This window comes from Notechis scutatus, chromosome 5 (genome assembly GCF_049901735.1).
Source record: "Notechis scutatus isolate UNSWTSFEM ecotype Mainland chromosome 5, rNotScu1.2, whole genome shotgun sequence".
NCBI classification, from domain to species: domain Eukaryota; kingdom Metazoa; phylum Chordata; class Lepidosauria; order Squamata; family Elapidae; genus Notechis; species Notechis scutatus.
The window spans coordinates 20,227,434-20,240,049 of record NC_142013.1 but is presented as its reverse complement, the minus strand read 5'-3'; the positions used below and the strand labels follow the sequence as shown (position 1 = coordinate 20,240,049).

Here is a 12,616-nt window from a genome sequence, read left to right as displayed (position 1 = left end):
CTGTGATTTCTACGTCTACCTTACACATGAAAGCTAGCTGGGTAAATTTGAGCCCTTCACTCACTCATAGTCCATCCCACCCCATCCTCATAGGGTTGTTGTATGGAAAATAGGAGGAGAAAGGGTGCTGGATATGTTCACCATCTTTAGTTATTTGCAAAAGTAATAAAGGATACAACAAACAAACAAATAAAACCATCTATTTTTCAAACAATTATGCTTCTTATAATTTTTTATAGGATAGTGCAGTGATTGTTAATTCTGCAAATTGAAGAAAAAAATGCCTTGAACTTGCTCTGTTTAATCATGCAGGGTTATTTGAAGCAATAAAAACATTAAATGCTATCCCAACTGGGTTTAGATCAATGACTGGGAAACTATGGAACAGTTCATTTCCTTAAAGCTCCCTCCCTCCCTCTCTTTCCTAAGACTTGCTAGCCCACTTAAGTCCACATACTCTAGTATTAATCTCATAATTTTTGAGAAATTGGAGGCTGGAATGATTTGCTGTTCTGTTTATAGCTGGAGACAATATCTTGGAAGTTGTACTCAAAACTGAATAGAAATGTGCTTGAGGTTGTGTACTGTTCGTTCCTTGAATTAATGCATTTTTTCATTTTATGAGGAGAAAAAATGCTGCAGTCAAAATGAAAAGAAAATACTTTGTGAACAGATCTTGAAAAACTTGTAAGTTTCCAAGAGGAAGTGGAAAACAACCTTGAAATATAATTTTAATATTTTTAATAAATAAGGGATAGTGTTGATTATGCTATTAATTACCCCTTCCATTTACAAACTGTGCTGAAATTTATAAGCCTTCATTTATTGCAAGTATATTTGAGGGCCATCTGCTGGTTAATTGTTGCAAATGCAACAAATATTTTGCACAAAACAAAACAGGAAAACAATTCCCCATTTTAAGGGAAATAGCAGATTTTACTTAGAAAATTTATGCAGAAATAAAAAGGTTCAGATACATGCTGCCCATGTGTCTAGAAACTTCAATGACCATCCTCTTAAATTTTCCCCCCATCATCAAACATTTGACCAACTCAGCAATTACTAGTTGGCAATCTGGTATCATACTTCACTTCCAGCAGGCATTCCAATAGATCCCATTGATTGATAATAGGGGATTCATGAAGATCTACTGGAAAAAAAGTGAATTTCTTTTAATAAAGCTTATTTGTTGTTTCCAGGCTTCCAGTTATCTCACACTTTCCTCTAGTTTTAAATTTATTTCCATGGTGACTGGGAATGCTGGAAATTGTACCCTACACAATTGAATGATGCTGTGTTGAGAAAGGCTGCAGTACAAACTGCCTTATACCTTGTCACATGGAGGTAGCCATCGTCATCTGCAAAAGTTGGAATTTGAGGACTGTAGCATGCGCTTAACCCAGTGTATCCCCGGAAGTGCTTTTGAGGAATAATCCCAATGTTCTCTTTATATTCCAAATAGTGAACAAATGAAAGAACTGGAAACAGCTGAAATGCTGAAAGGCTCCCTCACAGCTGACCAGCAGATCACTCTCATTAGTGGCTGCACAGATTTAAAAGAAGCTGTCAAAGGTGCCATTTATGTTCAGGTGAGTCCATGACGATCCAGTGGAATTCACATGAAAGAGATTTTGTGAGTTAATCTTACCTTTCATATATGCTGCAAAACATCAATAACTGTTCTGTTCATTTGAACTGTTTCAGTTAAAGATAGTCCTTGGCTTAATGGAGTCTGCTCAGCATGGTGGTAAATTGTGATGGTCGTAAAATATAGAACCTTTCACTCAAAATACAGAAAAGAAAAGTTTAAGCTATTAAACCAAATCAAAGCAAAATTTAAAGCACGGTCCTAAAGTAGACATATACAGGAACTTGGCTGAATAGGTGTTTGTAAAATTTATTCATTCATACATAAAAAGGTAAAGGTTCTCCTTGCACACACATGCTAGTCATTTCCAGCTCTAGGGGGTAGTGCTCATTTCCGTTACATGCCAAAAAGCCAGCGCTGTCTGAAGATGTCTCCGTGGTCATGTGGCCAGCATGACTAAATGCCAAAGGGTGCACGGAATACTGTTATCTTCCCACCAAAGTGGTCCCTATTTTTCTACTTGCATTTTTACATGCTTTCGAACTGCTAGGTTGGCAGAAGCTGGGACAAGTAACGGGAGCTCACTTCATTATGCGGTGCTAGGGATTCGAACTGCCGACCTTTCTGATCGACAAGCTCAGCATCTTAGCCATTGAGCCACCATGTCCCTTCATTCATACATGCATACATTCAAATTGTACATCTGGCCATCTCAACCAGTAATTCTGTGTGATGAACAAAATAAAGTTAAAAAAAATCTACAGAAATACAAACATTAAAATAGATAGCAGCCCAGAAAATATAATTCCTATAATCACTTACACAACCAAAAACAAGTCTGTTCACATACTCAGGGGACCCTGAGCCAGGACTTCAGGACTTCACAAAAGACCAACAAGTTTGGGTCCATCTTTATCTAAAATTTCGATCTAAAAGTGAACATCATCCTTCCAGAAATCAGATTGCCTCCAACCCTGCTGGCTCTTTGTAATGATTTGAACACCTGATTTTGTGCCAGTCAGATTTTTTGTGATAGAACTGTCTCCTGGCTGTATTCATGGCTGTATTTTATGATTTTTCATTAAAAAAAACAGAAATCATTCATGGCGGCTGCATGTTTTAATTTTTTATATATGTATATATTTTTGTGTATGTAAATCACCCAGTATCATGTATTTGAGACAGGCAAGCTATATATATATATATTTGTTTTCTTAAGTTTTCGTGGATACTTACATGTATGGTATTCAGCTTTGTTCGGGTATTTTCACACGTCATTATAGTTGTGCTTTTAAAGTAGCAATATTTCGGCAGAATCTCATCTGCCATCATCAGGCTTCTGTATAGTGTTCGTCTGTGAGTCAGACTTTCACAGCCGTTTCAGTTTTAAATTTGGGGCTAGCCTACTGCTGTGCCAGAATGGTGTTTTCTTCATCCTGATTGGTTCATGCCCTGCCATATACATTGGACAGACCAGTAGAATAAGTACCCGCCTGGATGAACACAAAAATGCAGTAAAAAAGCTGGAACACACTTCCTCACTAGTCCAACAAATGAAAGCCACAGGTCATAGTATCAACTTCAATGGCACCAAAACCCTAGCCACTATAGAAAACCCTAGCCACAGAATTATCAGAGAAGCCATAGAGATTGAAAAAAGACCTGAAAGCATGATTAGAAGAGATGATTCCACCAGACTGTCAATTATTTGGAAGCCTGCACTCACAAACAAAAAAATCTCCACACCACAAGCCAGGCAAACACCTGGGCACAAACAGATCCCCCCTGATACCTCCAGCTCAAACACACCCCAACCAGGCACCCAGATGAAACCTAGCTTCCTAATAAATGATAGCCATCGATTTACTTGGAGCCAAGCTGCGCTAAAAGCCTCCAATACAGAAAGACAATGTTGCCAGCCAATCAAGACAAAAAAAAGCCACAAAACAGACAGAAGATATTAGAAACACCAATCAAGCAGAACACAGCAAACTCCAAGACCAATAAACACAGTCCAAGACTCCCAACCAATCAGGATGAAGAAAAAACCTAGCCCCAAATTTAAAACTGAATTGGGCTGTGAAAGTCTGACTCACAGACGAGCACAATACTGATGATGGCAGATGAGATTCTGCCGAAACGTTGCTACAACTTTAAAAGCCCAACTATAATGACGTGGGAAAATACCTGAACAAAGCTGAATGCTGTATTGATGACATGTACCACTAGAGGGGGCAATGTGCTAAAAGTTAAAGCTAAAGAAAATGATTGTTAGGTGACAATTTTCATTTGCTTTTGGCATATTTCTTGGGCTAGAGCCCTGGCTTAATTTTAAGACTTCTTCAATATAACTTATTTTGCGTGTGTGTGTGTGTGTGAGAGAGAGAGAGAGAGAGAGAGAGAGATATTTGTATACCATAACAAAATATCAGTGATATCAGTCTTCTCTTTCCTTCTCCCTTGTTTTCACTAAGACACCATGGATATATGTCCAAGTTGCTTATTTTGCAAGTCTAGAAATGTTTGATGCCTTTTCCATCTTCCAGGATTTATTTATTTTTTTTCTATTTCCCAGTCAGGTATCTAGTTCTGGGATTCTCTAGAGATTTCTCATTTAAATCCTAAGCAGGCCCAATGCTGATTATGTTCTCAGTTCAGACAAAGTTGATCAGTACTGCCACCTGCTAAAACTACTTTTGGTTGACTTGGCTTTTTAATCATTTAATTGATGGGAGTAGTTAATGTCAGGTACAATCTAATCAGTTTTTACTATCAATGTGACATAAGAAGTTGGCCTTAATATCGTTGGTTGAAATGAATAGGATTTCATGGGGAGAAATGACAAAGTCATTTGGTGATTCAGCCAATGGTCTACTGCAACATGAACCTGCTATTTGTGTTTCTGTAATAAGAAACAAATGGATCCTATGAACAGTCATTAAATGAGACACATTTCTGAAGTTCTGATATACTTTAGGTCAACTTCTCCTGTCTGGTCCCTTCCTACAGCTAGCCTCATCCCGTTAATTTTGGCCAAGCTGCCTAGCTAGGATGGGGATTGTAATCTCAGGACATCTTAGTTGAGGAGGGCTACCATAGGTATTATTTCTGGTGGTTCGCTGAAGAAGAATCAAACTCCCAATTTTCTCCTTAATCTTATGAAATCATATCTACATTGCAGTCAGCAGTTGTCGGCTATGTTGCATATTGGTATATTTATTAAAGTTTTATTAGAAGGATTCCTTCTTTTTAACGAATGATTTCTTCTACATTTCTTTCACTTGTATTGTAAAGCTCTTTCAAGCATTCACTACACATAGATGTAGCGAATGAATCCTCTCTCTTGCACATTTGACACTAGGCTCACATTCCTATATCAGTGTGCTATATGCAGCATTGTCAAGCTCCTGTGACATGGAGGAAAGACATTACAATAGTGCAAATATCTCTTTAAAGACTGAGAATCACTATTTGGTAATAATTTGTGCTGAATATCTTGAATATAAATATCTTGCTTCCTTCCCTCCCTTTCAGTGAGAGGCTAGATTCACAAACCACATGAAGCTGACATTGGATTGTGATTTGTTAAACAAGCCAGTTGGCTGGATTTATTGATAGATTTATAAAACCCACTAGCCCAAAACCAGACCCCTAATGGCAGGTAGAATCAAGGTCCTCCCTTAAATATTTGAATGCTGTTTGAGAATTTTACACTAAGAAATAGATTAACTCATTTAATGTAACAGTGAAATAAAAGCAAATGCATAGTTCTATTTCCAAAGTCTATTATCCTACCTTTACTTTTGAAAACCAAAGAATAGAATGTTTCAAGTTAAAAAAAAAGGAATATTGAATTATTACACACAAAAGAGAAAAACTGTCTTCAGAGTATAAATAAGGTTAAAGAATACGTATTAAAAAGTTATTTCAGAATTCCATGGAAAAATTTACACTTTAGGGTTTGACCTCATTACCCCTTAAAGATTAAGTCATAAAATCAAGGTGATTGTGTGCCAGAGAGAACCAGAGTAAACATCTTGCATGTAGTATTTGTCTCTGGCTTCTGCAGAGCAGACAATTGGAGCCAATAAAGCAAATCATGTGCTACTTGGAAGACAAAGAATGAAATAATCCACAAAATCACCAGCCAGTTTGAATAAGATAAAATTTCTTTATGACTTCAGATGGATGAAAAGTAATGTCACATGCCAAAAAGCAGTGTACTTCAGCACAGTAATACCTAGTAGCTTTTATAAGATAACACATATGTCTTTGTTATTTTTAAGGAAATATTGATGATTCAACAGGTGCTGTTGGCTTCATTACATTTGATCAATATATTTTCTTTATAAATATATAAATATTTATAAATATATAAAGAATATAAATATTCTTTATCAAATTCGTGACTCCCGAAAAATTTGAAAATACTTTTGCCAAATGCATTCTAGTTGTCTAAAAAAATGTTATCCATTGGAACTGTAATTTTTATTTAGCAGATGTTATATTTATGGAGAGGAAAAGTATATAACAATATGGTAAAAATAACATTTAATCTTAAACAAATTTATTTCTTATCCTAGCCTCAAACAGTTTTAGGAATATAGTTTCTAGTATGTCACTCTGGCCAAATTTTTGCCACTAAACTTTAATTTTTCTGTAGTTTTACAAAAATTATGACCATCACCACTAACAACAAAGATTAAATCTCAAGTGTAACCATGTTTCATGTTTATTGTCTGGGGGACAATGCATTTTTAAAAATCTTAATTATTTCTACTAGAGTATATTACATATTTCTCCAATATCCTCCAAAATATTCAACTGAGATAAGTGATTTATTCCCTAGTTTAGAAATCCTGATTAATTCATTGTAAGCAATTGTTTTATTTGTAGATTATTTTTACATTCAGTTCTTGGTTAATGGCTGAAATGGACTTAAAGGGAATGCTATAAAAGAATTCTCAGCAAGCTTATCAGATGTAAATCTCTTCCATACTTTCTGTTAAAAGAGCTTGTTGTATTAATGTAATCATTTCACGTAATATTTAATTATTATTTTTAATTATGTGGATATACACCATATAGATTGTGCTTTTATTTGAAATACTTAGTTGATATCAAGTTGTGACAACTCTTACACAGAATATATTAAGAAGAAACATGTTTCCAATCAACAATCTATCATTTTCTATTCTCTTATCGTTTGCATTGTTTTTGACCCAGTTTGGAATTGAATTAAGTGTAACTAAAATAAATTTTAGCCTTTGGTTAAAATTGGTTAAAACCTTTTCCTTTACTAAGACATTTTGAACAACTACTCATATGAGATCTAGTATATATCTAAAAACTACAACCGGTAAAATTACTTTGATAGGTACATCACAAAACATATTTGTGAAGACCCAAACAAATCCATTTAGATTAGACTCATCTGGGTGGGGGCATGTATGAAAAATAACTCAAAGCCATGTAGCTTTCATTGTGGTGTTTAGAGTCATGGTATACTTACAGCTTTGGTATATGATTTGTTTTAAATTGCATACTTTTTCATAATAAAGTGGCTGTATATAGAGTTTTAATACAGAAGTGAAAGGCAATCATTTCAACAGCAAGTTGCCATTGTTACAAAGGAATCAAATGTCCTAATTAGGGATGTTGCAAGGGAAGTTTTAGAGATTCTGTTAAAACCGAAAGGTGCATTACAGGGTCCTTACTGACATTTTAGAGGTCAGTTAGAGCTCTGAAATGAAGGGTTTCTGTACAAATGAGAAATGTAATCCTTGTCACTAAAGAAATGGGCAAACCTATATTAGAGTCCTTTAAAAAGCACTCAGGCTTATCCTTGTAAAGATCTAGCTGTTAAAACTGCCTTTTCCATTTGTGAATAGGTTCTACAGTTTTGTAGCTTTTCATGCATTATGCAACCCATGATTAACAGCAGATCAGAACTTAATTTAGTTCTTCAAGGAGTCAGTCTCACAAAAGAACATAAATCCATCCCTGAGGACAATTACTTTTATTCCATTCAGTCCAACAAATTGAATACAATTGTCTCTCCATCAGAGAAATTCTTTGCAAATGCTCTTGTTCAGTGACTTTGCATAATTTTTGCAGGCTTGAGTTACTGAAGTATTCAGCTTCCCCTGGGTGATTATCACCAAATCTGGGGGGAGAAATGGCTTTGGGTTTCAGGTGGAGAATTTCATAAAAACGCTACTCAATGCCACTCATTTATTTGTGTGTACAAATATCCTCACAGCCTTCCAACCCTGTGACTTTGTTATAGAAGTATTTGAAAGCAATCTTCCCTTTTGCCACAATGATCCAGCAATTAGGAGAAAAGCAAAGGTTTTTGTTTCAATAGTAACAGGATGTATTACAATTTGTCAACAATACTAGTGAAATAAATTACAGGCCAAACTTGTAAACCTTTCTAAGCACTGCATAGCTTGTGTTCCAAAAGCATCTAATTGTATTGAAATATTTGTGAAAGGCTCCCATTATATATTTTAATATACCTATTTTGTATTCTAGGAATGTGTACCGGAGAATGTAGAACTGAAAAAGAAGATTTTTTCTCAATTAGATCTAATAGTCAATAATGATACTATCCTAGCTAGTTCAACTTCGACTCTTTTGCCTACAAAATTATTCACTGGATTGAAGCATGTGAAGCAGTGTATAGTTGCACACCCTGTAAGTATCTCAAGGTATTTTGGAGATATGTTTTTTTCAAGCCTAAACGGGAAGTCAAAGGAAGAGAAATATGACTTTCATGAAATTTTTGCATGTGGTATGTGAAATTTTCAAGAGGGTATCATTCTGAAATGCAAACTTACAAAAAAAATGAGGGCTCACATTAAATCCTTGGAGACAATAGTTTTACAAACTGCCCTCGATATATGATCAAAGAATGGCACACAATTGATTTATAATAAATATATAGAGCAGCAGCATTGTAATGAGGAATGTTTAACAACATTTGGTTAAAGTTTGTTACAATAATTGTCAGAATGCATCATGGAGATCTACTCTATAGTTTGCTTCATTGTCCTTTATATTCTTCTTAAGATTCTAGGCTTTGGCAGCTTGATTCTGATGAGAATCAGATCATGTTGCTCCTTTGGCTTTAAAATTACTGTAGGGTTGCCTGGTCAAATAATAGATCTATTAATATGCTTTCTCTCTCTCTTTAAATGGTGATGTCAAGGTAAATCCACCATATTATGTGCCGCTTGTTGAATTAGTTCCTCATCCAGAAACAGATCCCTCTACAATGGAGAAAACCTATGATTTGATGAAGACTATAGGACAATCACCAATTAAATTAACAAGAGAGATAGATGGATTTGTTCTGAATCGACTTCAGTATGCTCTTATTAGTGAAACATGGAGACTCGTTGGGGTATGTATGATTTTTATTCTGCTTCTGACTTCTTCAATCTACAATTTATGACTTAAAATTTGGCATACATATTGCACTAAGTTTTGGTTTGTTTAACTGGATTTGTTGAATAAGCCACAATTAGCATTGTATGTAAAGCACTAAACCATAAATAATAGTTTACAAAGATTGACTGAGTCTATAGTTTATACCAAATCACTATTAAATAAAACCACATCATGGCTTAGTATGATATGCAGACCTAGTCTTATAGTATATTCTTATATATAGTTACTTAAAATATATATGGGACTTACTACAAGCTAAGTATAACATTGCAGTCAGAAGTAAGTCTTAAGGAACTCAGTAAGACATCCAATAGGAGTTTCATTGATCTAATGGCTTATCAATAAGATTGATTGATTAATAAACAGACAGATAGGATTGCACTGTATATCTTAATTGTTTTCTATATGTTGCCTTTGAGCTTTGTCAGGTAGAAATGTTGGAGACTCCAGAACCACAGCTGAGGGAAATACATAGTTATTCTTTGCTAATCTGGAACAGGCTAGCGAGTGTGAGATCAAGCTGGTTGCTGGATAAGAGAGCACCATATGCTGTGAACGTTAGGTCTAATATTACTTTTCCTGTATAATTAAGTTTGTGGAGTAGAGGGAAGAATTGATCAAGAGAGAACCGGTGGCAAAAATAAATACATTACTCATTAAACATAAATTCTTTAATAAACACAATATAATTCTGCATTAAGTATAATAAAATTAAAGTAGTTAACATGACTAACAAGTCAAAGTAATATTCATTTCATAATATAACAGCTTTAAGATTTTTTTTTCATATTCATCTTCTGTTGACATAATGATGAGAAGTTCGATTTTGTAGTTAACATGCTAAAGCTAAAACATGGAAAGAAACAAATACGTTTTAAACATGAAAATGAAAACATTAGAAAAAAATCCAAAATTCTTAATCTGTTAAATTGTTACTGAATTGAGGTTTCTTCTTTTATGTTAATTTCAAAGGGCATTTTCAAATACTTGTGCAGGAGCTAATTTTATTCCATGTTGCTTGAGTACTCTATTTAGTTACCTGTTTATACATATGCTATATGTATGTTCCAATTTCTTGCCTTGTTTTCTCACATTGCCATTTTGAAGAGATTGTTTTAGTAAGTGTCATGTCTTAAAGGATTGGTTTAATTATATTGATAACTTTCCATTCTGGGCTTAGCCTGTTTCAAGTAAAATGACTTTCAAATGACTTTCAAATGCTAATAAGATTAGGACTGTAGAACAGGGGTCCCCAACCACCGGTCCGCGGACCGGTACCGGTCCGTGGAACAAGTCCTACTGGGCCACTGGTTTGGCTGCCGCCATCTTGATGAAAAGTGCTTCCGTGAGCTTTTCCGGTAGAAAGCTCACCGGAAGCACTTTTTCATCAAAAAGATGGCGGCGCCAGCTAATGCCGGTACCGGGCCGCGCCATAAAAAAGGTTGGGGATACCGGGCCGCGGCATAAGAAAGGTTGGGGATCATTGCTGTAGAACATCAAATACTCTACTCAAAAGAGTAGAAAACAGAAAGCAGAATTTTAGCCTTATCAGTTAAATTTGCAATCAAATTAAGGTCAGAAATTGTTGAAGAACCATTTAAAGCATGGCCATTCAGAACTGAATACTTTAACCAGATTGAGATAATAAACTGTTCATGATTGCTCATGAGTGAACCCCAATAGGTTCTTTCTTACCAGAAGACCTGTTCCTTGATTTTGGAACTTTTTAAATCTTAACTCTCTAAAGTTGCTAAACTTGTGGGAGAGTTTTGAGTTTCTTTTAACAAAAGGGAGCAGCCACTGGTCTCATAAAGTAAGTGTGAGCCAGCATATGGCATACCTTTAGTTCAGGACTCTATGAAGTCTTTATGCTATTAGTCCAAAATCATTTTGGGATGTGGGCTTTTCCAAAGGAGATATAATAAGGTTATTTTCTTTATAGTGATACAATATAAAGCCATAGCAACATTCTATATAGCATTTCTAGACATCAGTTTTGAATTTGATTCACTATGCAGAATTAAACTTCATTTAAAGAAAATGGTTACACGTGCATACCTTTCTTCTTTACCAATTGTTAAGAATGATGGAAGGAATCATAATATTCACAACAATTTTGAAATCTGTGAATTGTAAAATTTCGGTTGGATTTAGTCTTTTAAAAGTATAAACCCAGAACGTTGAAAATTTCTTAAGAGGCAGTGCTAATAGCTTGTAAGAACATGTTTACCTGAAGAATATGTGCCAATTGTAATACTGTTTCACATCTGTTCCCAACATACTTATATTTCCTGCAATTATCATTACATACAATTCATGAGAAAACACTATTAGAAATAAACTGCAGTTTATAGAGTGTGTGTGTGTGTGTATGTGTTTCTGTTCTTAGTTTGGGTCCACAAAGTTACTCCTGTGTCCTCTGGGCCTCAAAATTATTAAGCATGACCAATGGCTCCTGAAATGTGGATAAAAAACACACAGATTTTATATCAAGATGATGCTATAAATTATTAGCATGGAAATCTTCTGATTTGTGTCAATTTCTTAACTGTCTTAAATGGAGTCTGTCTTAAATGTTTATTATAAACTATTCTCTTGTTTTTTTGTTCTTGACCAATGGGAAATAAAGGAAGATATAAGGCACTTAGAGCCTCATTTTTATTATTATTAGAATGTTGGAATAATTTCTTTGGTATTTTACGGAAATAAACTTTTGTGGGTATGGATGAGGTATGTTACGTGTTAATTCCACAGATTTTTCAGGAGTTGAAAGGCAAGCAATGGATTTAATCCTGGTTTTAATTATGGTTCACCAGAATGATCCATCTTCTTACTCTGGCTAATGACCTAGGGTTGTTTTTTTTTTTTTTTTTTTGGGGGGTTGGTCATAGACTAGTTTATGAATTCAAGAAATAAGCCATTATTATTCCATTCATTATAGCATAATACTGCATAAGTCATACCAGTATGCCTTGCATAAGAAACTATGGTTTAAAATTTTGCATCATAGGTGATTGCAGCCAACTGTAAGTACATGAAGAAGTAATGTTTATAGTTTATGTATTAGCCGTGTAATTTCAACTTTCGAAAAAAAAATCTTTTGAAAAAGCCATGTAATTTCATCTTTTGAAAAAACAACTGTATTAACAGTTTAAATAATGGGGAAAGGATGTATATAGGTTATGCATTTCCTCTGGGTGTTTTGAAGCAATCAGGCTGGATCTGTAAGTTTATCACTTAACTCTCTGATTCATATTAGATATGATTGTGGTTCTCCAATTATTTCTGAAATGTAACTCCACCACAGGCCATGCTGACTAGTGCTGGAAATTCAGCAATGAATCTGTCGCTATTGCAAAGACACAATAGAGGTATTCAACTAATGCACTATATGATCTGGGTTTTTCCAATTGTAAAAAATGTGTTGTTCAGAACACTGCCAGAAGAAAGAATATAGCAGAATTTCTCCACTATAGCAATATAGCACCTATACTTACATACTGCTTCATGGTGCTTTACAGCACTCTGAATGGTTTTCAAATGTCAGCACATTGCCCCCAACAATCTGGGTCC

The 12,616-nt window shown here is 34.9% G+C and overlaps 1 protein-coding gene across 2 annotated transcripts in view; it reads left to right on the top strand.

Annotated features, from left to right (window-relative positions):
• The window catches only part of CRYL1 (crystallin lambda 1), a 41,102-nt gene that overhangs the window by 11,431 nt on the left and 17,055 nt on the right, over window positions 1-12,616 (top strand). For both annotated transcript variants that reach the window (XM_026675080.2, XM_026675082.2), the window contains exons 3-5: window positions 1,463-1,589; window positions 8,126-8,287; window positions 8,802-8,996. In XM_026675080.2, the coding sequence (XP_026530865.1) occupies window positions 1,463-1,589; window positions 8,126-8,287; window positions 8,802-8,996 (484 nt within the window). The remainder of the gene's footprint in view (window positions 1-1,462; window positions 1,590-8,125; window positions 8,288-8,801; window positions 8,997-12,616) is intronic.